The sequence below is a fragment of the Pteropus medius genome, unplaced genomic scaffold (genome assembly GCF_902729225.1).
Source record: "Pteropus medius unplaced genomic scaffold, Ma_sr-lr_union100, whole genome shotgun sequence".
Lineage (NCBI taxonomy): Eukaryota > Metazoa > Chordata > Mammalia > Chiroptera > Pteropodidae > Pteropus > Pteropus medius.
Window position 1 is genome coordinate 1,188,961 of NW_024342542.1, and position 24,175 is coordinate 1,213,135.

The 24,175-nt window shown below is 38.9% G+C and overlaps 1 protein-coding gene across 4 annotated transcripts; it reads left to right on the plus strand.

Annotated features, from left to right (window-relative positions):
* The first annotated feature begins 1,569 nt into the window (after positions 1–1,569).
* Positions 1,570–14,513, plus strand: RGN (regucalcin). Of its 4 annotated transcripts, none has more exons than XM_039866403.1 (7): positions 1,570–1,731; positions 3,082–3,262; positions 5,200–5,382; positions 11,325–11,540; positions 12,951–13,082; positions 13,450–13,604; positions 14,312–14,513. In XM_039866403.1, the coding sequence occupies exons 2-7, from the start codon at positions 3,094–3,096 to the stop codon at positions 14,360–14,362; spliced, it is 906 nt and encodes a 301-aa protein (XP_039722337.1). In that variant the 5' UTR covers positions 1,570–1,731; positions 3,082–3,093; the 3' UTR covers positions 14,363–14,513. The 4 variants fall into 4 exon arrangements, with proteins under 4 accessions (XP_039722337.1, XP_039722338.1, XP_039722336.1 ...); XM_039866404.1 differs by having other exon boundaries at positions 3,085–3,262; XM_039866402.1 differs by lacking the exon at positions 1,570–1,731 and adding an exon at positions 2,702–2,861 and having other exon boundaries at positions 3,085–3,262.
* The last annotated feature ends 9,662 nt before the right edge of the window (positions 14,514–24,175 follow it).

The following is a 24,175-nucleotide window of genomic DNA, read 5'->3' on the forward strand; positions in this document are numbered from 1 at the left end:
AGTCACAGTTTCCACAATGGTGAAACAAATCATCCAAAATCTGTTTCTGACACCTGGAGATCGCATCCCACTCTTTGTCCCACCAAGAAAGTGTCCTTCAGATTCTTTTTTTGTTTTTTTCTTTTTTGCTGATGGTTTGAGCTATTTGCCAAATTTATCCCAGTTGAATGTGTGGCTTTGGGAGTCTCCTCACTTTGTAGACTTGTGCTTTCCCATCTGTAGATGGAGACATGGGAGAGTAGCTGTCTTAATTATCTCCCAGGGTGAATGGGAAATAATTGAAGTCACGAGTGCCAGTTAGTTTAAGTTACTAACCTTAACCTTTGAGCTGACATTGCTCCAACCATTTCCTGCCTGCCTAGAGCCTTGTGCCTTTGCATATTGGTTTCTGGTTCATCCTCCTTAGTGAACTAAAGAGAATTAGAATGCCATGATGACTATGATTTGAGTATACTAAGGAGTTTTAGGATAGTGCAGATGGCTAGGAATGGGACACTAGATTGACAAATATAAATAATGACAAATATGTGGTGACAGAAAGAAATCTAACTATGGGAGGTGAGCACACAGTGTAAATATATATATGCCATACCGTTAAAATGTACAGCTGAAAATTATTGGATTTCATTAACCAATGTCACCATAAAAATAAATAAATAAATAATAAAAATAAAAAACAAATATAAATAATGAGGAATACTGACCTTGGATTCAATACATTCATTAAAATGCACAAATCTCAGGCATACCACTGATATTGGATATTTGACAGGACATATACCTATGCGACTCAAAGCTCCATCAGGGTACAGAACAGCTTCATCACCCCAGAAAATTCCCTTAACTCCCCTTCACATTTAACCCCTGGCTCCCATTTCCCAGGGGCAATCACCATTCTGCTTACCTCTCTCCCTTGATTTTTAAAAATATTTTCAATTTGTGGGTTATTTAGAGAAAGTGCGGATGGTGAGGTGGCAGGATCAGGACTGCCCTGAGGCTCTCAATGGAGAATGTGAAGCTGAGAGCTGCTTAGAATCATTTATTCTGTATGATATTTAAATCAAATCAAACCAAGCCTTTCCTCTCCCCCCACCAAAAATGTTTTGGCAAGAGTTGGCCTCCAGCCATCAGTCTCTTACACTAGCAAAAGAGAGGATTTGTTTAACTGCTTTGTTCTTTTCTTTCTAACCTGTTTGTTTGACTAGACTCTCGACCCAATCTCCCTGTCAAGCATTTTAACAATTATTTTGTTTAGGAAAGAAACTTTAGCTATCTGCCCAAACTCCAAAGCTTAGGTTCACTGGACTCTAAGCTTCGGCCCTACCTCCACACCCTGGTGGCTTTGCAGAATTCTTCCAGCTGCCAACGGAGGAGAGTGACAACATTGGGGCTTACCGGTCCCACCCCCCACCCCTAGCCGTGGTGTCCCCTCCCGCACCCACGCCCACGCCCCCTCCCGCTCGGATGCCTGACCTTTGAGCCAACTAGAAATTAACAGCCCAGCCTCCTTGCCCCCTCCCTGGAGAGCAAAAGTCTGGCGACAGCCGAGCAAAACCCGTTCAATCTGGTCTTCCAATCAGTGACTGCGGGAAAGACACCAACTGCCCTCCGCCTACCCGGGAATCCGCTCCCGGCACCTGACGGGCTCGACCTTCAGCCTCCCAGGGCCTCGCTGTCGCCTGAGGCCTCAGCAGCGCTACCAGCTAGCGCGGTGGCCCCTCGCCTGCACAGGTACATGGGTATAGTGGTCACCTGCTGCCGCGTCACTGCTGCCCCTTCACTGCTGCCCCGCCCCCCACGACTCTTCGGGCCGCGCTCTCCGGCGCCGGAGCCGAAGGGGAACGTTTGCCAGCCCCTGGCTTGCACGACGGAGCGAGGGTGGGTTAAAAGTAGCTATTGCAAAAGCCCCACGTCTGATCTTGAGCCTTATCTAGGACTGATAGCATGAAGGTCATTGGAGCTAGCGCCAATTTTGACCGGTCAATGAAGATTGCAAATGTATTGACTCTGGCAGTCGGTATTTGAGGACGATTTGAGCTGTGTGTTTTTTTAATGCAGTTTACTGAAGGAAATATGAAACCAAAGATTATTATTTTCCTTCTCCACCCGCACCCCTCCCCCATCGTTAATTTGTCCATTCATGTGTGGGACCACTTACTTCAAAGCAGATAGATGCCAGGGAGAAGGATGAAGATTTGGGAGATTGTGCTCATCATCAGGGCAGAGTTTGGGAAAGAGAGAAGGCTCTTGAAAGTTGCCTGTTTTTCCTCTCCTACATGGGTGTCTTAGGTAATGTTTTTTTCTTTTCTGATAATTTTTCTTTTGCTTCTGCCTGTTTGCTGGTCATAGTCTCTGGTCTAAAGTCCAAGCATAGAATGCTCCTGCCTGTGGAGTTCAAGACTCCTTGCCAAATTGGCACAGTGCCTTCCTAGGCAGCAAGAAATAGGTAAGGGTCTGTCAGTTCCTACAAGAGTGCCCAGACAATGTCCTTTTCTCCACCCATTCTGTTGTCTGAAGGTGAAAATGGATGTTAGTTCTGATTTAGTGTATTATCACTGATGAACATATGTTTTTACAATGCAGAGTGGGAAGGCTCTGGCCTTTGAACAGTCAGAGAAGTGAATCAATATCAACTGATGGGGAGGGAAGCAAGAGAAGGTGATTTGCAGACTCCCAAAGGGGCCACCAATGAGGGAGCTGCCCGCCTCCTGACCGGCCTTGAGGGATGGGACACTGTCATAAAGAGCAGCCTTGTCTCTGGGCTGCTGGTACTCTGAGAGTCACCAGCGCCAAGGTGTGGATATTGGAGTCTTGCTTTTTTCCCCTATCTCTTTTTAAAAGATACCTTGAAAAAAAAACTGGTAAGTTGATCAAAGATGTCTCTTGTTATTGCCTATCAGCTCTTCTTTTTCATCTCCTGCTACATTGCATATTTTGTTCTGATTCAGGTAAAGTGTGCCCAGCCTTTCTACTTCTAATGACGACTCAATCTGTATTGAGCTCTTACCAAGGTCTCAAGCCAGGTGTTGTGCTGAATTTGCTCCATGCAATTACATTTTATTTTGTCTCTGTCACCCTCAGTAGATCTCCCCCATGACAATGTCTTCCATTAAGATTGAGTGTGTCCTGCTGGAGAACTGCCGGTGTGGTGAGTCTCCAGTGTGGGAGGAAGCGTCCAATTCTCTGCTCTTCGTAGATATTCCTGCAAAAAAGGTTTGTCGGTGGGATTCGCTCAGCAAGCAAGTCCAGCGAGTGACCACAGGTAAGGACGAAAGCTGGGTTCAGATCCACCCAGCCAGCCATCTTTTCCCTGGGGAGAAACGGGACCATCTAAGGTGCCATCGCCTCAGGACCTTCTTGTTAAGTCTCTAAAACTTTTGGATTGTCATACTGTCTGCATCCTCCCACTTTGACCCAGGAGTAAATTCTAAATGGTCAATACTTTCCTCTGCCTTTGCAAGTAAGGGATAACACTCCCCACTTTGTCCTGTTAATGAGGCATTGTAGGATCTTTCCTTAACATTTACAGATAACAGCATTGAAAGCTGGAGACCAGGTTTGTAGCACAGCAAAGATTATCTACTTAGGGTCAGACCAAGGGCTTAATTAAAAAAACAAACAAACAAACAGATACATCTCTTTTTCAAATGTGAAAAAAAAGAGCTTTTAGACTTCTAAAGCATCAACCAGGGCTATCTGTTCAGTGTACAAAATAGGATTCACGACAAGATTTCTGGTGCCTTTGAGTGTGATTCTGTTTATGGCCATGTGATTTCTAGATGAAGTGTTTATGACATTCTGTGGCCCAAAGGGGATGGGCTTGACCGATTAGCCATAGAGAACGAAGTTTTTTGTTGTCATTATTGTGTTCACGGGAAGAGATACCAAGAATTCCTGTAACATTGGGACCCTCTCTATTAACCCAGAACTGAGGACGTCAATCTTTTTTTTAATGAGAGAGAACAACTTTTTAATTCACTCAGGGGTAGGACATGGCTGGAGGCAAAGTGAGTGTGACCCTACCCCCAAACCATGGAAAAGGCTTGTGGTGTCAGCAGTAGCTTAGAAGGCTAACAGAAGTCTCAAGCCACAGGCTGGGAACCCTGATGAGACTGTGACCTTCCTAATAGTGTCCTGCACATTCCCTTCAACCTTCAATGGTTCAAATCAACTTTTGAGCAGGGCTTTTAACTGAAAGCTGCTCCCAGAGCACCCAGCACCTTGCACTAAGTAGGTGTTCAGGAAATGTTTTCAAAATAAATTCTGATAAATTTGTTTCCGGTGACTGCTCACCATAGTAATTGATCTCTCCACTTAAAAAAAAAAAAAAAAAAAGAAGAAGTTTCCTTATACATAGAACATTAAATGAGGAAAACCTAAAATTTAAAAATACAGGGAGTACATGAGATCCTTCTCCCCAGCATATGTCGTCAGCTTGACTCAAATAAATTCTTACAAAAATTCTCAAAAAAATTAAATGAAATGAAAATAAATAACAATAAAAATACTAAATATAGCAATACGGTGAAGATATGTGACTGTTTTATCACTGCAGCTACATTTCTATTACTTTTATCATGCCTTCTTCCAAAAAGGATTTGAGAAACAATTTTTAATTAAACAATTTTAAATTAAAGTTTAATTTCAACAAAATATTTTAATTAAATTAATTTTAATTCAGTTCAACAACAAATTAAATAAATATTTAATTTAACTTTTAAAGTTTTATTTAATTAAATAAATTTAATTTTTAATTAAGTAAGGTCCCTTAAAAAAGACAGTCCTGTATTGGAGAGAGAGAAAGATGTCACAAAACCTAGTTGGCGGAACTAAACAGAGTTTGTCTCTGAATTTTCTGGAGACCAGGCAAATTGAGTACTGCCTACTCTGTGACATCTGCTCTGTATCCCCAATGTGGTTTGATTTCTCTGCTTCTCGCACTAGACTGGGAGCTTCCAAAAGAGTTGACTTTCACTTAACCTTTTTGTCCCTGTTCTCCAGAACAGCACACAGAGTTCATTCCCAGCAAATATACTAGGTTATGTAGGTTTCACTATTCAACAGAAAGAAGAGAGAGCACTCCCATTGTTGAAAGAGCTGGAATCCTCTTAGAGACGCCAGGTGGTATGATGGTCACAATGTGCTGCTGGGCCACTGGGCTGTTTGCTGCATTCTGACTGTCGCTTTTGCCTCTTGCAGATGCCTCAGTCAGCTCAGTGGTGCTCCGCCAGTCGGGAGGCTATGTCACCACAATTGGAACAAAGTTCTGTGCTTTGAACTGGGAAGATCAGTCAACCACTGTCCTGGCCACAGTAGATAAAGACAAGAAGAATAATCGATTCAATGATGGGAAGGTGGATCCTGCTGGGAGATACTTTGCTGGTATGATTTATCTTTAGCACCTACTTACTGAGCTTGGGAAAAAACAATATCACTTATAAAAGTTTCACTGCTTTAGTGGAAAAAGTGTTATTCATAATGGGTCTTGGGTTCTTTTATTATTATTTGAGTAACTTATGTCACTAAAAAAAAATCCCGTGAGAAAAACTTCATAGATATTCCTTTCAGTTTCTGTCTCTAACAGAGTCTAAAATTTGTATAGTATTTTTGTGGTTTAAATAAATTTTAAATACAGTTTTGTTGTTGATGTTTAAATTAGAAATAATTTCAAATTTACAGGAAAAAAGCAAGAATCATACAAACAACACCTGTATACCCTTTACCTGAATTTACCTATTGTCAACATTTTGTTCCACTTGCTCTCTCTATATATGTAAATATATCCTTCTCCAGAATCATTTGAAAGTAAGTTGCATATATCATGTGTCTTTACTCCTAAAATACTTCAGTGTAAATTTCCCAAGAAAAATGACGTATTTTTACATGACCACAGTACAATTATTACCTTAAAGAAGTTTAGTATTGATACAATAATTTTATCTGATGTACTATCTACATTCCAGCTTTGTCAATTGACCATTTGGTTATTTTTTTAATATCCTTTATAGCATTTTCTCCTCCAATACAGGATCCAGTCTGGGATCATGTATTGCATCTAGTTGTCATGTCTTTAATATTCTTTAATCTGGAACAGAACATAGCTTTTTTTTTTATGACATTGACATTTTTAAAGAACATTATCCCACCCGACTCCCCCCTTTTTCAATAGAACATTCCCCATGTCCCTTATGTTTTTGTGTTTGTCTGATGTTTCCTTGTGGTTGGATTGATGCTATATATATATTCATGGCTAGAATAGGTGATGTTCTGCCCTTCTCAGGATATTCTATCTGTGATATTAGTTTTGATCACCCAGTCAAGGTCTTCTCAGATTTCTCTACTGCATAGTTATTGTTTTTTAATTGCAATTTATAAGCATTTTATGGGATTTGTTCATTATCTATCGCTATATAACAAATCACTCTGAAATTTACTGGCTTAAAATAACAATAATTTATTATCTCACATCATTTCCGAAAGTCAGTGCGACTTAGCTAGATGGTTCTAGTTCAAAATTATGTCATGAAATTGCAGTCAAGCTGTCGGTGGGGGCTACAACTTCAAAAGAGACTAGAGCCTCTGAAGAGACCTAGAGGATCTGCTTCCAAGCTCACTCATCTGGGGATTGGCAGAAGACTTCAGTTCCTTACCATTTGAGCCTCTCCATAGAGCTGTTCAGGACATGTCTTCCCCCAGAGCTTGTAACGAGAGAGGGAGAGAGGGAGAGAAGGGGAGAGAGAGAGAGAGAGAGAGAGACAGCCCAAAATGGAAGTTAATCTTATTATAACCAGTCTCAGAAGTGGTATAGTATCACTTCTGTCATGTGCTATTGCTCACACAGGCAATGGTGGAGGAAACTGTACAGGGGTGTAAATACTGGGAAGTAGGAATCATTAGGGGCCATCTTGGTGCTGGCTACAACATAGGAAGATACTTTAAGTCCAAGCAAATGTCTTGGTCCTCATCAAAATCTCTCACATTTTACATTTTTTGATGATTCTTTCTTGAACCAATCCTTACTGTGATAGTTGCAGAATGACTTATATACAGCTTTAAATGAATTTTAACTACAGTTTGAACTTAAATAATGCATTTCACACCTATTTCTCATTTACCTTTCATCATAACAACCCTTTAAGTTAACCAAAGTGATTCTAAATTCCTGCTGTTTTCATTTCCCCATACTGCCCTCTCCCCTTTTTTTTTTTAATTTTAATTTTTATTCTTCAATTAGAGAAAACATCCAATATTATTTTATATTATCAGCCATGCTGTTTTGGTTCCATTCACTTTCAACATGGAAGGTAGGTGAGATCTGAGCAGCAGCTGGCTGTGGGTTATTCCCCATCTTCCTAAACTTGATACAACCACAGATCTAGTCCAGGACAAGTTGAAAGATTAAAGATGAGAATCCATTGGAAGCCCTTCTGCCAGTAATTTCTGCAGAATAAAGAAATGTGATTGGATACTTTACCTCCTATTGAAATTGATTTTCTCTCACCCTAGGGCTAGAAGTTTATAGTTCTGTGGCACTTTGTGAGACAAAATAAAGATGTCCTCAGAGGCCTGAGTTCTTAGGCTTGGGTCTCCAGTTCTGTGCCCTCAGTAGACCCCTTAAAATTGTAAGTGTCATTGTGAATATACATACTGGTTGTGTGTATCTGCCAGAAGCACCTGAGAACCTTTTTCTGGAGAAAGCTCATAGCTTTCAGCAGATGCTGATAGGTGTCCCTGACCAGAAAAGGGAGGCGTCATCTGATTGTCTAAATGGAGTCTCAAGATGGTAGGTAGTACCCTGGAGGTGTTACCACACCCAAGGTCTGACCTGTCTGTGCTCATTGCTGTATAATGATATGTAAACCAGGGCTCTAGGATGCTCATTTCCACTAAGGAAGAGCCTTTCCAAGCAGCAAGGGGTTCACCTTCATGTTTTAGGCATCTCTTTCTGTAAGGCAGATAGTGGGAAAGAATATTAATGAAATAAACCCAATTGCCCTATAGCAGGAAACTGCCACATGAGCATCTTTCTCGCCAGGAGGGAGAATTTACTCTGTCTTGCATGCTATTCAGGCTTTCCAGTTTTCATCCATTTTCCTCTAACTCACTCTTCTTTCAGATGGAGCTTGGTAAAGTAAATGAGCTTTCCATTTTCTTCCTTACAGTCAAATTCTGCTCTATCCTCTGAGATCATACTGAAGTCTATGTGTGAATATCCTACATGCACTTGAGAAGAATATGTATTCTGCTATTGTTGAGTGGAATGTTCTATAAATGTCACTTAGATACAGTTGATTGATGCTGATCAGTTCTTCTATTCCTTTGCTGATTATCTACTTGTACCGATTACTGAGGGATGCTGACACCTTCAGCTATTACAATGAATTTGTCTATTTCTCCTTTAAGTTCTGACTTTTGCTTTGCATATTTTGAAGTTCTGTTGTTAAGCACATACACATTTAGGATTACTGTGTCTCCTTAGTAAATTGACCATTTTCAATATGTAGTACCCCTATTAATCTCTAGTAATTTTCTTTGCTCTAAGTATATTTTGTCTGGTATTAGCATAGCCCTTTTTTTTGATATTAACATAGCTAATCAAAAGTTTTATTTTGATTAGTATTTGCATGGTATATCTTTTTCCATCCTTTTAATTTTAAGCTACCTATATCATTATATTTGAAGCGAGTTTCTTGTAGATGGCTTATAGCTGGATTTTTTAATTCCTTCTGACAATCTCTATCTTAATTGATGTGTTTAGAATAGACACATTTAATGTAATTATTGATATGCTTTGACTGAGATCTATCATTTTATTATTTGTTTTCTCTTCTTTCCCTCTATATTTTTTTGTTCATTTGTTTCCCCTTTCCTGCCTTCTTTTGGGTTATTTGAACACTTTTTAGAGTTCAATTTTTATTTATTATGATTTTTCACTATATCTCTTTATATAGTTTTTTAAGGGTTGCTGAAAGGATTGCAAAGTATATAATTAACTTTTCACAGTCTATCTAGATCCAATATTTTACCACTTCCATTAGTAATCACCTCTTTATGCTATAGTTTTCTTTACATACATATGCTAAAAATCACATCAGAAAATGTAATTTTTGCTTTCAACCATCAGAAATATTTTAAAGAACTAAAGAGAAGAATAGTCTATTATATTTGCTCATGTATTTATTATTTCTATTGTTCTTCTTTCATTCCTTATGTTCCAAGCTTCCTTTTGGTATCATTTCCCTTCTGTCTGGAGAACTTCCTTTAGCAATTCTTTTAGAGCAGGTCTGCTGGCTATGAATCTCTTAGTTTTACTTCATATGAGAATAACTTTATTTCACTCTCATTTTTGAAGAATATTTTCAATTAATATAGAATTCTAGGTTGATGCTTTCTTCATACAGCAAATTAAAAATGTATCATTTCCTTCTGACCTTCATGGTTTCTCATGAAAAGTTGATGATCATTGAAATCATTATTCTCCTATATGTAGTATGTCATTTTTCTTTCACTGCTTTCAAGGATTTCTATTTGACTTTAGTTTTCAGAACTTTGATTACAATGTACCTGGGTATAGGTTTCTTTGGGCTTATCCTGTTTTGAGTTTGCTCAGCTTCTTGGATCTATAATTTTATGCTTTTCACCAAACTTAGGGAGTTTTGAGCCATTACTTTTTCAAATATTTTTTGGCCCTATATTCTTTCTCCTCTTCTCCAGGAATCCCATGACACATATGTTAGCCCTTTTGTTGTTGTTTCACAGGTCCCTAAAGCTCCATCCATTTAAAAAAAAATTTTTTTTTCTGTTGTTCAGATTGGATAATTTCTATTGATCTACCATCAGGTACACTGACTCTTTCCTCTGTCATCTCTTTTCTGTTATTGGGTCCGTCCAGCAAGGGTTTTTTTTTTTTTTTTTTTTTCTTTTCTTAGTTATTTTATTTTTCAGTTCTAAAATTTTCATTTGGTTATTCTTTATGTCTTCTACTTCTTTGCCAATATTTTCTTTTTTGAGTTTCGTTTCAAGACTGTTTACAATTGCTCACTTCAGCTTTTTTTAATAAGAACTGCTTTAGCCTTTGTTAAATAATTCCAACATCTGTGCCATCTTCTTTTCTGCGTCTGTTGCTTCTTTTCCTACACAAGTTGAGATTTCATGCTTCTTTGTGTTGCCAAGTAATTTTGGATAGTACCCTGGACATTCTGACTGTTATGTTTTGAGACCCTGGGTCTTGTTTAAATCCTATAGAGAATGTTTATATATTTGTTTTGGTAAGTTATCTGTATGTCTAGGTTCAGACCACAAGTTCCAACTTGCTTTCCATTAGGTGCCATTAGGATCCGTCCCACATGTGTGCCACTTGGTGGTCATTCTGAGACTTAGAATGAGTTCTACCCACTGCTATATTCTCAGTCTTTGGTATGCTAATCAGAATCCTATCCATGCATGTACAAATAGAAGATGAGCCCAGGAGATCATAGATAGCTTTATGGGGTTGCATTCCTGAGCAACATTCCTCTTCACTATCCACAGATACTTTCCAGTTTCCTGGAGCTCTCCTTTCATTACTCCAGTCAGAAACCACACATCTCTATGACTATGCTGCCCCCAAGGCCAAGTGGCAGGAGGACAAAAAAAGGCAGAACATAAAAGCAAGTGTTTGGCTCTGCCCTTTTGGAGCTGGTAGCTTCATTAAATGGAGAGGAATGTCCACTTCCCTCAGAGTTTTGATTCCTGTTGTTTCCTGTTGCTGGCCACTCTCTGCTGTTGCTACCCTTGCTGCAGAATTGCCTACAGACTGGTGCATGAGAGAATGGGGAAAAAAGAGTGAAAAATAACCAGATTTCTTCCACTCTCTTTGAATCTCAGGAGTTTTCTTTTCTGCTCCTTGAGCCAGATCTAGAGGGTTTCTCTTGGATCTCTGTCTATCTGCACCACAGTGCTCACTTCCAAGTTTCAAGCTGTATTGAGTTCAGGCTGGGGCATACTGGAGGGTAAAATGGAGAACTCACCACCAATTGGGTGATACTTCATATTCTGGTGTTGTTCCCTGAGCTGCCTAACATTTACTTTTCAGAGTTCTCAAATAGCTACACCATGCATTTTGTGTAGGTTATATAGTTGTTCTCAGTGGGAGAAAATGAGGTTGGTTTAGATGTACTTCTTATCTGGAACTAGAACCTCTCTATGTAGTTGGAATTTGCATTATAAGCAAGGTAGTTGTCATTTAAAAAATATAGAATCCAGATTAGGATTGTATAAATTCCTTGGTTTAATCATGGAAAGGAACTCTGGTGAGAAAACTCAGTGGTCTTTGGGTTTTGTAGGCACCATGGCTGAGGAAACAGCCCCGGCAATTCTGGAGCGGCACCAAGGGTCCCTGTACTCCCTCTTTCCTGACCACCATGTGGAAAAGTACTTTGACCAGGTGGACATCTCCAACGGTTTAGATTGGTCCCTGGACCACAAAATCTTCTATTACATCGACAGCCTGTCCTACTCCGTGGACGCCTTTGACTATGAACTGCAGACAGGGAAGATCTGTATGTACTTTTTCATTATTTTTCTTAATACTGCTCATAGTTTTTTCATATGTATGTCACTAGTAAGCTTCCTCTCCCTCAACTCATGTGAAAAGGTCCTTATTTTGTCAAATTAGAGAGCTGTTGTTATTATCCCAGTGTAGTAATGATTACAGAGTTGACAAAGCTGCCAGTCAACACATGGCTCTCAGCACAACTAAATGTGGCCAGAGTTGGCATAATATGTATAGATCTTTAATCCTCTTTCTTGCCACCATCACTAGAAAGAGGCTCACTGTACGTTTTACCAGGAGGTACCTAAAGGCAAGTAATATACAACAGAATGGGATAAAAGAACAGAAAATTAGAATTTTGGGTTGATATATAGTTAACTGTAGTTAAGTGTTCAGAGACAAATCTACAACCTTTCAAAATGGAAAAGTATAAAAAGCAGTTACAGACTGTTCGACTCTTATCAATGCCCTCTAAATGAGCCATAGTTGAAAATAGGGAAGTAATTATTGAGAATTTAGAAGGGAGTATTTGAAACTGTTTCATGAAAGGTGCCAATCCATAAAAATAAAACCAATAATAAAAATGGCTTAAAAAAATCACAAGACTCTTGTGTAAATGTAATCAGAGACAAAACATTCCAGTAGAGATGTTTTGCTTTAAATATATGTAATGCTCTTTTTATGAGTGTTTTTACCCATTTTACTTATCATCGTTTTAACATTTTTTCTACCATACCTCAACTCAGTTACTGTTGACCTGGATTTGATAGTGTAAAGTTCCTCTGGATTTTGATGTTTCTTTTTTGTATACTATGATTCTCCTCCGCTTTAAGGCCAGCCAGTTGGTTTCAGAATACCCCTCCTTTCAGAACGGAGCTATTCTAATGTTTAGTTTTAATAAGGTGATTTTGGAGCATTTAGTCAGGCAGAAACAGAACTCTTATATATTACTAGTTTTTGTGCATGAGTTGGTCACATGGAACTGTAAAGTTGCCTTCTAGATCATAGAGTTAATCAAAGTAAGCATTTTTGTAAGTAAAACATCAAAGGTCTAACCACAGACTGAAGTGTATCTAAGGTGGGCATGCAAGGCTTCAGTTTAGGTCAGTCTCAAAAAAATCTATTGGTATTTTACTAAGAATTTGCTTTCTTTTTTCTCTCCTCCTCTGGAAGCTTAGATAGACATGTCTGTACCCAAACTAAAGGGAATGACTCCACCCCAAATCATGTGGTAAAAGTCCTTTGTGCCCACAGACAAGACCTTGGATAAGCAGAAGTGATCAGTATTTATAATCAGCTTGATCGCTCATTGTTTGATGCTCAGTATTGAGTGGCCTGTTGTTTTGGTGTGCTTGTGCGTGCATGTGCATGTGTGTGTGTGAGTGTGTGTTTTGTTTTGTTTTGTTTTTAACCATAGGCAACCGCAGAAGTGTTTACAGGCTGGAAAAAGAAGAACAAATCCCAGACGGAATGTGTATTGATGCTGATGGGAAACTCTGGGTGGCCTGTTACAATGGAGGAAGAGTGATTCGTTTAGATCCTGAGACAGGTAGGCCCACAACACAATGGAAAATCCCTGCCATATCTTGAAAACACCAGACACTAGGGACTGGAGACATTTCATTACTAATAAAGTTAGACAGCGATATATTCAAAGGTCTCAATTAAATTATTTTGGAAATAAAGGCCAAAGATATGGCCCCAAATTTATAGTCAGTACTTCTTTTCCTGTGGAGGTAAGTCTTTTTGCTCAAAATAAATAAATTGTCAGGGAAGGTAGGTTAAATACATGATCACAATCTGACCTCCACCACTTTCTCTGAACTTCCCTATTACCTCTGCAAGAGGTCCTGAAAGCTTTCTCAGGTTGGAAATTTGCTAGAAGTAGACTTTAAATAAAATATGTGGTGCTCTAGGGAAAAGACTTCAAACTGTGAAGTTGCCTGTTGATAAAACAACCTCATGCTGCTTTGGAGGGAAAGATTACTCTGAAATGTATGTGACCTGTGCCCGGGATGGAATGGACCCTGAGGGGCTTATTCGACAACCTAAAGCTGGTGGAATTTTCAAGGTGATCTTGCTATTTCTTTTCTTTTACGGGTGAAGTGGGAGATCCTTTGTTAAGTAACTAAGTGACCCGTGCTTTTTCCTACTTCCAAAACTTAATTCTATTTAACATTTTAAGCTCATCATGCTACACTTAAAAACAGTTTATTTAGATTTTTCTAAACTGGAAGTTATCTGAAGTCCAGGACAATATGTTTAGCCTCCTCTGTACAGTACTTTAATTTTTTTTTTTTTTTGCTTCAGTAGCGTTTGCTGAAATTCTATAAATCATTAGAATGGGCTTAGGAAAACAGTAATTGAAACATGTTTATAAGATTAGTTGATTGTCTGATGTCACAAGAATATTTTCAGGTTTTTAACTTTTTTGCAATAAAGCAAACACCAATGAAAATTATAGACCTTTTGAGCTAAAAAGAAATGTAGAAATCATCTGGCTCAAACCCCTTTTTTAACAGCTGGGAAGATGATAGAAATAAATTCAGTTTTAAATCCATGTTAGTTGCAAATGTTTGCCATTTGGATTATTATCTGTGTGAATAATCGGGTTAGACCATAAGTACTTAATCAAGCAATTCCTTTTTGTGATAGGAAATAAAACAAGAATAATAGGTGGCTAAGTACATAAGATGAATCATAAAAATGCTTTTGAGAAATACTCATGAATTACCTTTTATCACAGTTTCTCTCTTTCCTTTTTTTTTTTGTAAACAGATAACTGGCCTGGGGGTCAAAGGAATTCCTCCTTATCCTTATGCAGGATAAGTCACAGGCCTTTTTTGCTACTAGAAGAAACTTTGAAGGCAACTAGAAAATTCTGAAGCTGATATTTCAATCCACTTACAAAAAAATTGAGGCAATAATATTATAACAGGGTTCAATGTTTATTTACAATTTTTAAAAGGTAGAGGTTTTTAACAAGGGGTGACAGGTGGGTTTGATATTGCTAGAGGATAAGAATTAAATACTTTGGCAAAATCCATGGTTCCAAATTCCACCCAATGGATGCAAAAGTAATATATCACTTTGGAAAGAATATTTTTTAAAAATAGCTTTATTGAGTTATAATTGACCTATGCATATTTAAAGTATACAATTTGATACATTTGGCATAATGTATATGTCATATACATTATAACATATATGTATAAAGACATGTGTATATGTATATACATACATTAATGAAAACATCACCATAAGCAAGATAATAAATTTATTTACTATCTCAAGACTTTCCCTGTATCCTTTAGTAATCCTTTCCTTTGGTCCCTCTATATGCCTGCCCTCATCCCTAGGAAACCACTGATCTGGTATCTATCATGATAAATCAGCCTTAAAATTGGCTAGCATGATTTCTGTTTTATATGTTCTTTTTGAAATTGTTTTAGCTGTTATAGTTCCTTTGACTTTCTATATAAATTTTAGAATAGGCTTGACTATATCTAGAAAAAACCTGCTGCAATTTTAATTGGAATTGCTTTAAATCTGTAGAATAATTTAGAGAGACTTGGTATCTTTATTGAGTCTTATAATCCATGAAAACAGCATGTCTTTCCAATTATTTGATTTCTTTTTTTTTCCAATTGTAGTTGGTATACATTCTTCAATTTCTTTCATCAGTATTTTGTAGGTTTCAGCATACAGATCTTGTACACATTTTGATAGATTTATATCCAAGCATTTCACTTTTTGGAGCTATTGTAGATATTATTTTTAAAGTTTTTGTTTCCAATTGTTCATTGCTCATTTATGAAAGTATGTTTGGTGTTTGTAAGTTGACCTTGTATCTGATGACTTTGCTAAACTCACTTAATAGTTAATAGTTCTAAGAGTATTTCTGTAGCTTCTCTGGGATTCTTTGGTTATATAATCACATCTTCTGTGAATAAAGACAGTTTTATTTCTTCCTTTCCAATATGCATATTTTTATTTCTTTTTCTTGCCTTATTGCACTGACCAAGACTGTCAGAACTATGTTGAAAAGAAATAGAAGAGTGGGAATCCTTGCTTTGTTTCCCAATCTTAGGAGAAAAGCATGCAGTCTTTCTTCATTAAACATGATATAAGCTGTAGGATTTGTCTTTTTGTTTGATTGTTTTTTTGGTAGATGCCCTTCTTTAGGTTGAGAAAGTTCTCCTCTAGTCTAATGTGCTGAGAGTTTCGTATTATTATTATTGTTTGGTATGTATTTTATCAAATGCTTTTTCTGCATTTATTGATATGATCATGTAGTTTTTCTTCTTTAAACGTTACTATAATAGATTTTTTGCATTAGCAAGATAAACCACCCTTGGTGGTAGTGTATTACTCTTTTTAAAAATTGCTGGATTCAATCTTTTAATATTTTGTTGAGAATTTTTGCATCTGTGTTTATCAAAGATATTGGTCTCTAGTTTTCTTTATTTTTACTGTCTTAGTCTGCTGTTGATATCAGGGTAATATGAGTTAGGAAGTATTCCCTCCTTTTCTATTCTCTGGAAAAGACTGTGTATATTTATTATTATTCATTCTTTAAATATTTGAAAAAATTCACCAGTGAAACCATTTGTAACTGGATATTTCTTTTTCAGAAAGTTTTTAAACTTTCCTTAGTAATTATGGGGTTACTCAGGTTATATATTTACAGTCTACTTTGTCCAGTTTTCTTTTGGTTCCTGTTTGCATGGCATATATTTTTCCATCCTCTTACTTTTACAGTACTTATATCTGAAGTGAGTTTCTTCTTTTAATTCAGTCTTCTTTTTTTAAAAGCGCTAAATCTCAGGACACCCCCAAATTGGGATGACTAGTTATCTTATACACCCCGCATATTTGATCTCATGAATTTTTTTTTTAACTTCACACACACACACACACACACACACAGCCTTTGGCAATCAGGGAGTTCAGAGAGCAGCAGGGCTGGAATGGGAGGTACCCAAGGCTCCAAGGAAGATATAGACTATCAGGAGACTAGGGATGATCTGAAGCACAGAATAAGGCACCTTCACCCCACTCCTTCCACTACAGCTGGCTAGCCATCTTACCCAGTCACTTCCATGTAGTAAGAATGGTGGAATGGCTGAGGAGCTCCAAGGACCAAGATAGAGTATTCTGAGGACTCTGAGGAGGAAATCCCCTGGAATTTCAGGTGACCCAGGCCCCCAGAGTGGCTCCGCTACTCTCTCCAGCACCCCTGGACCCAGAGCCTCAACTAGTGGGATCCAGGTTCTAGCCTCCTTCCCTGGTGGTGGAAGCCTCTTGCCTGACAAACATTAAACCCCCTGCACTACCTGAGTCTTTTCTAGCCAATTTTCCAAATGGTATTTAGTCAACCAAACTTCTAAAAAGACATCTGCTTGACAGCAAATCAAGACATCTGGTCAACCTTCTGAACCTAGACTTAAGGTCAACCCCCAAATCAGAACATCTTGTCAAGCCATGAAGCAGGCCATCTGGTCAATATGACTTACCAAAAGCACTCTGCCATTATCCCTGAAAGTCTCTGCACATTTCTTGCTGAGCATGCAAGAACGCAAGACCCTGACCACTCTACATAGGCCATTTTTCAGAGTTGTGTTTTTAGCCAGCTTCCTTGAGAAATGAGATAATATTTCCTTCCAGACAAGAAGCAGGCTTGTTACTGCTCATTATAAGAGCAATCAATCCCTCACATCAGTATTCCTCTCCTAACACAACCCACTATGTGTACAGGCATGCATCTAGGCCCACCTGTATTACCTCCTTGGAGAACCAGCTCAATGTCTTGCTGACACTCTGGCTACTGCTTTTGCTGTGAATAGTAAAGTCCTTTATCTCTGACCCAAGAGTCTCTTGTCTTCTGTTTGCATCCATGAAATGGGATAGCTTGTTATATTACAAATATGGTAAAATCACAGACCCTTTACACTTCTGGACATTGACCTGTACCCATCAGACACTAAGTCCAAGGTCCTTAGGTCAGCCACTAACACCAGACTCCTTGTATCAAGCACTAAATCCTATCTTTCCTTCTGCCAAATCCCAACTCCCAACCTATGCAGCCAACCACTACCTCCCCATTCACCCTCAAGAGGCTAACTCCACATTAATAGCCCTAGAACCTACCTCCTACTTTTTGCTTCAGAGACTAAGTTCCAACCTCTCCCTCAAGAGACTGTCTTGACATCCTCTGCCAGAAATCAAGTTGAGACCTCTGCCTTAAAAGAATAAATCCTAACTTGTGCTATGAGCAACTAGGTTCCCCAATTCCCCCTCCAAAGGCCAAGTCCCAATTTCAGCTTCAGAATCTAAGTCCTCATTTAGCCCTGAAATGAAGTCTCCAATTTTCACTGCAGATGCTAAGTCCCAACTTTTACAAGTAGTCACCAAAGCTGTCCAGTCACCTGACCTCAACAGAGCATTTCATGATATCATTTCTCAATATCGTTTCTCATGCAGAGGAGAAAGGAGTGGAGAGAGATAGGCAGAGGTCGACCCTGGAGCCTTCCACAGAGGGTACAGAGTCTTTTTAGAAATGATCCTAGGGAAACCAGGGACAATAAGCAACCCTGAGCAGGACCTTCCCACCCTCTGTGGCTGGTTGGTTTTTAGATAGTGACCCGGGCACCTGGAAGCCCCATTTCTTGGGTACAGGAGGTTGAAGAGCAGTGAAACTGATGTGGGATGACCTCAGGAGCAAACAACAAGGGTGCAGAGGCCTTTTAGGAAGGGCCCACTGGAGAAAAGGGATGAACCCAAATGCCAGCACATGCTACCCCAACAGTTGGCTAGATACACAGACTAAACCTGGGCACTCATCTTTTGTGCAGGAGAGGAAAGAGATAATGAGAATGGCACAAGTCATCTTCCAGGTTCTCCCTGGTGAATGCAATGACCTTTCAGGAGGGGCACTACAGGACCTGGAGAGATCCAAAGCCCCAGGTGACCCCCTCTTTGTATCTAGCTGGTCTTCCAATAACTAACAGGGATCTATGACCCAGTTTATCATAAGGGAGAGGTTGAAGAGCAGTGGAATCCCATGGGATGACCCCAGGGGCCAAGGTAAAGGGTGAACAAATCTTTCAGAGGAAACTTCCATAGAATGGGGACTTTTGGAAACTTCATCTAAGCTCCACTCTCTTTAGCCAGGTAGCCACTTGACATTGTCATTCTGATGACATGGTCTGGAAGGTTGATTGATTTATTCAGCTTGACTCTGGAATCTGGATTGACTTGCTTGGCTCCTGTGGGTCTCCACACAGGGTGCAGAGGACTTTTAGGTCACTTTGAGGCACCTAGCTCTTTGGAGACTTCCACAGAGGATAGGCTTGCTGGGCCCTGGGTTCCCACTCTGTGACCAGAAGGACCAGCACCAGAAGCCTCTGGGGCCTCTGCAGAGGGTATAGAGGCCTTTTGGAGGAATGCCCTGACATTCAGGGTTGGTCCCTACCTCCAGACCAAACTTGTCCAACTGCAGGAGATTAATCATGCTACTGCAACCTAGTGGCCTCTTGCCTTGGTTATCAGCTGGGAGAAATCAGATAGCGTCTGGAATGAATGGATGAGCCCCTACGGGTCTCTGCAGTGGAAGAAGAAGTCTTTTAGGTAGAATTTTAGCAGACAGAAGCCATATGAAACCCAACACTGTGCTTCCAACCTGCAGATAGCTAACTGTCTAATACAGTCTTTGTTGTTCTCTGATCCCCAATCTTAACCTGGAGAGGTCAAGAAGAAGCAGGATCATCAGCATCGGGAGCACCTAGGGACCTATGCAGAGGATGCAGAGGTGAAGGACATCTCTGGGAATTCCATGGAGGCTAACACAGAGTGTTCAGAGACTTTTTAAAAGAGGTCTACTGTGGAACTGGAGTGATCCCAATCCCCAATTGTAGCCAGCTAGCTAACCAACCTCAAGTAAGGAACTTCCTGGCCCTGTTTCTAACCCATACCTAACCCTGACCCTGAAATCAAACAATTGAACACTGAACTCAACCTAAACTTAACCCTAACACTGATTCAGACCATGAACTCAAACTTCACATTAATCATAACCCTAAACCTGCTTTAATTTTTTTCAGCTTTATTGAAATATAATAGGCAATTAGTTGCTCATATTTACATTGTACAATTCAGTGAGATTTTTTTCAATTATAGTTGGCATACAATAATATATTAGTTTCAGTTGTACAGTTGTACAGTGATTAGAGATCTATATAACTCACAAAGTGATCCTGCTAAATCTAGAACCCCTCTTCCTCCTTACATATTTATTACATTAACTATTTTCCTTATACTACACTTTATACCTCTATGTCTATTTTGTAACTATCTATTTGTACTTCTTAATCCCTTTGCCCTTTTCACTATCCCCACAACCCCCCTTCCATCTAGTAGCCCTCAAAATATTCTCTGTATCTATCTATGAGTTTATTTCTGTTTTTGTTGTTCTTTAGATTCCACATATATGTGAATTCATGTGATATTTATCTTTCTCTATCTGACTTATTTTATTTAGTGCAATACTGTCTAGGTCCATCAAGGCAATATCTTTTTCCATCTCCTTCCTTTTAGTCTGTGTGTGTCTTTTAATCTGAAGTGAGTCTCCTGTAGGCAGCATATGTAGGGGTCTTATCTTCTTATCCATTCAGCCACTCTATCTTTTGGTTGGAGCACTTAATTCTTTTCCATTTGAGGTGCTTGTTGATAGGAATGTAGTTATTATCATTCTTTATTCTTGTTTTTGATACATGTTTTTTCTTCTTAAAGAAGTCCCTACAACATTTCCTATAATACTGGCTTGGTGTTGATAAATTCCTTTAGCTTATTTTTGTCTGGGAAGCTCTTTATCTGTCCTTTTACTCTAAATGATAGCTTTGCCCTTCTGTCCCACACAGTTTCTTTTGAGAAATCAGCTGCCAGTCTTATGGGTGCTCCCTTGTAAGTAACTAACTGCTTTTCTCTTGCTGCTTTTAAGATTCTCTCTTTGTATTTAACCTTTGACATTCTAATTATAATGTGTCTTGGTGTGGGTCTCTTTGTGTTCATCTTTTTTGGGACTCTTTTTTGAGCTTCCTGGATTTGTATGTCTATTTCCTTCACCAGGTGAGGGAAGTTTTTCATCATTATTTCTTCAAATAGTTCTTCAACATCTTGTTTTCCCTCAAGTACCCCAATGACATGGATATTTTTGCATTTAATAGTGTCCCATAGGCTCCTTAAATTATTATTATACTCTTGGCTTCTTTTTTCTTGCCATTCTGATTGAGTGTCCTTAGCTTCCCCATCCTCAGTATTGGTGGCTCGATCCTCTTCTTTATCCACTCTGTTGATTCCCTCTAATATACTCTTCATCTCAGATAATGTATTCTTCATTTTTGACTGGTTTGCTTTTATAATTTCCATTTTTATGTGTTATATCTCTTTATTAAAGTTCTCACTGAATTCATCTACTCTTCCTCTAAATTCATTGAGCATCTTTATAATCAGAGTTTTGAACTCTGAATCTGTTAGATTGCTAGACTCCATTATATCTGGATCTCTGTTCTGTTCTCTCATATGGTTTCTGCTTTTTTGTCTTCCCATTTTAGCTGCCTTTCTGTGTCTGTTTCTATGTACTAAGCAAAGCTCCTAAGTCTCATGGTCTTATTAGCGTGGCTTTGTGCAGTAGGTATCCAGTGGCACAGTCCTGAGAGGGGTTAAGCTCCAGGCCAAGGTTAGCCCCAGCCTGTGCCCCTCCAGGGCCACCTGTTAAGATTCAGCAAGCAATCCCCAGATGCTGTGCTTATAGTTGCCTCAAGAGGCCATGCCAGAAACTGAGGCCTGCTGCCACCAGTGTGAGTCTTGGTGCTGCTCAGCAAGGAGTACCAGACTCGTCGAGGATACAACTGGATGTGGCTTTGGTGGAGCCACAAGTTGAGGGAGGCAGAGTTTCAGGGAATCTCTGGGCAGAGCAACCTCTGTTATCCAGTTTGATGACATCTCCACGATGACAGCACTGAGTCCACACACTGAGAGGGGGAAGGGCTCCACAGAGGAACAATGGATACCGCCAGCACTTCTACCTGGGAGAGGCCCTTGCCTCCAGCCCTTATTCCGACAACTCAGTGTCCCCATGTAAGTCTCTAGTGCCCCCCTGCCCCATGTAGCCGACCAGGTGCTGGTGCATCACTGGGAAAGTCCACTCACAGTCACGGCCCCTTTAAGAGCCATCCGCAGCTTCTGGCTGCTGCTGCCACAGCCTCTGTCCCACTTAGCCATTCAGGACTGGGCAGCCTCATGTCTTCACCCGCTCCTACCTTCTACCATTGCAGGTTCTCTCCCTAGTTGTAGTGCTTCTGTTCATTTAGATCCCAGGCAACTTTACGTGCTGTTTGCTCCTTGTTTCTGTCACAACTTTGATTTGGTCACAAGAGGGATGAACAATGTCTCTATTATCTACCCCATTCTTCCTTTCCTCCCACCCTAAACCTGCTTTTAAACCCGACTAGAACTCCTAACCCTAAAGCTAACCATAAACTAAATCCTAAACATTACCTGGCCATGACCCTCAATCTGACCCTAAACTCCTAACTTAACCCTAAATTTAATCTTTACCCTAAACATATCTCTAACCATCAACCTGACCATGACTTAAACCTAACCAGAACACTGACCATCACCTAGAACCTAACTCTACATCTACCCCCAAACCTGACCCTGATATTAATACTAAATATAACACTAATCCTGACCCCGACAATAAACTTGAGTCATCCTGACACTAATTCTGAAATTGACACTCACTCTAACTCTAACCACAAACCTGACCCTAATCTTAATCATGAAATTAACTTTCTTTAACTCTGACCCTTACCTTTATCCTAAAAGTAACCATAACCCTGACACTAATATTATCCGTAAACCTAACCCTAATGCTGACTTTGTTAGGAAAATGTATTATTCTGACCTTGTTTTTACATATACTGTTTATAATAAGACTTGCTCTAGTTATCCATAAGAAGTTACTTTTAAGAAGAATGTATTATTTTAATATTGTTTTCGCCGAACTTGTCTTCACAAATACTGCTGAGTTTCATCTAAATTTGCTCTAACTCACAATAAGAAGTTATTTTGGAGGAGAGCGTGTGATTCTGGGCACATGTTTACTTTTACTATTTAGATTAATCTAAATTTGCTCTAACTTTCAAGGATTGGTTTCTTTGGCAAAGAATGTGAGGTTCTGAGCTTGTTTTAAAACATACTGCTTCTCTTCATTTAGGTTTGCCCTAACTTGGATTGAGAAATTAATTCTGAGAAGTTTGTGTTATCTAAGCTTGTTTTCATTCATAATGTTTAATTCTAAGTTGCACTAAATCGCCATAGGCAATTATTTTTTAGAAATATGTGCGATTTGGTGATTTTGTACATATACAGCTTAGTTTCATCTTTGTTTACTCTAGCCATCCATAAGATATTACTTTCGAGAAAAATTTGTGATTCCGACTATGTTTTAAAATAAAACTCTTAGTTTCACCTAGATTTACTTTAACTCACCTTAAGAAGTTTAGGGAAATTGTGTGATTCTAAGTTATTTGCACACAAATGGCTTAGTTTCACTAGATTTATTCTATCTGGTATTGAGAAGTTACTCTGAAGAAGAGTGTGTGATTCTGTGTTTCTTTTCATATAAAGTACTTAGTTTCATTTAGATTTGTATTAATCTAATTAAGATTTTTAAAAACTATCAACAAAATAAAGCGGCAACTATCCGAGTGGGAGAAGATATTTGCAAATGACACCTCTGATAGGGACCTAATATCCAAAATATATAAAGAACTCATATAATTCAATAACGACAACAAAAAAAAATGGTCCAATCAAAAAAATGGGCAGAGGACCTGAACAGACACTTCTCCCAAGAAGACATACAAATGGCCAACAGATATATGAAAAGATGCTCAACTTCACTAGCTATTAGGTAAATGCAAATCAAAACCACAATGCGATACCATCTCACACCTGTTAGAATGGCTATTATCAACAGGACAAGTAATAACAAGTGTTGGATAGGTTGTGGGAGAAAAGGAACCCTCGTACACTGCTGGTGGGAATGTAAATTGGTACAGCCACTATGGAAAACAGTATGGAGTTTCCTCAAAAAAATGAAGAATTGAATTACCATATGATCCAGCAATCCCTCTTCTGGGTATTTACCCAAAAATCCTGAAAACGTTTATCCACAAAGATATTTGCACCCTGATGTTCATTGCAGCATTATTAATGGTGGATAGGACATGGAAATAACCGAAGTGTCTTTTGATATATAAAGATAGATAGATAGGATAAAAAAAAGATGTGGTACATATATACAATGGAATATTACTCAGCCATAAGATGAAATATTGCCATTTGCCACAGCATGGATGGATCTTGAGAATATCATGTTAGGCGAAATAAGTCAGAATAAGTTGAAAACCATAGGACTTCATTCATATGTGAGATATAAAACTGAAAGCAACAAACAAACATAACAGAGACTTATTATAGGCACAGACAGTGGATTCATGGTTACCAGAAGGAAGGGGTGAAGGTAGATAGGGGTAAAGGGGGGTCAAATATATGGTGATGGAAAGAAATTAG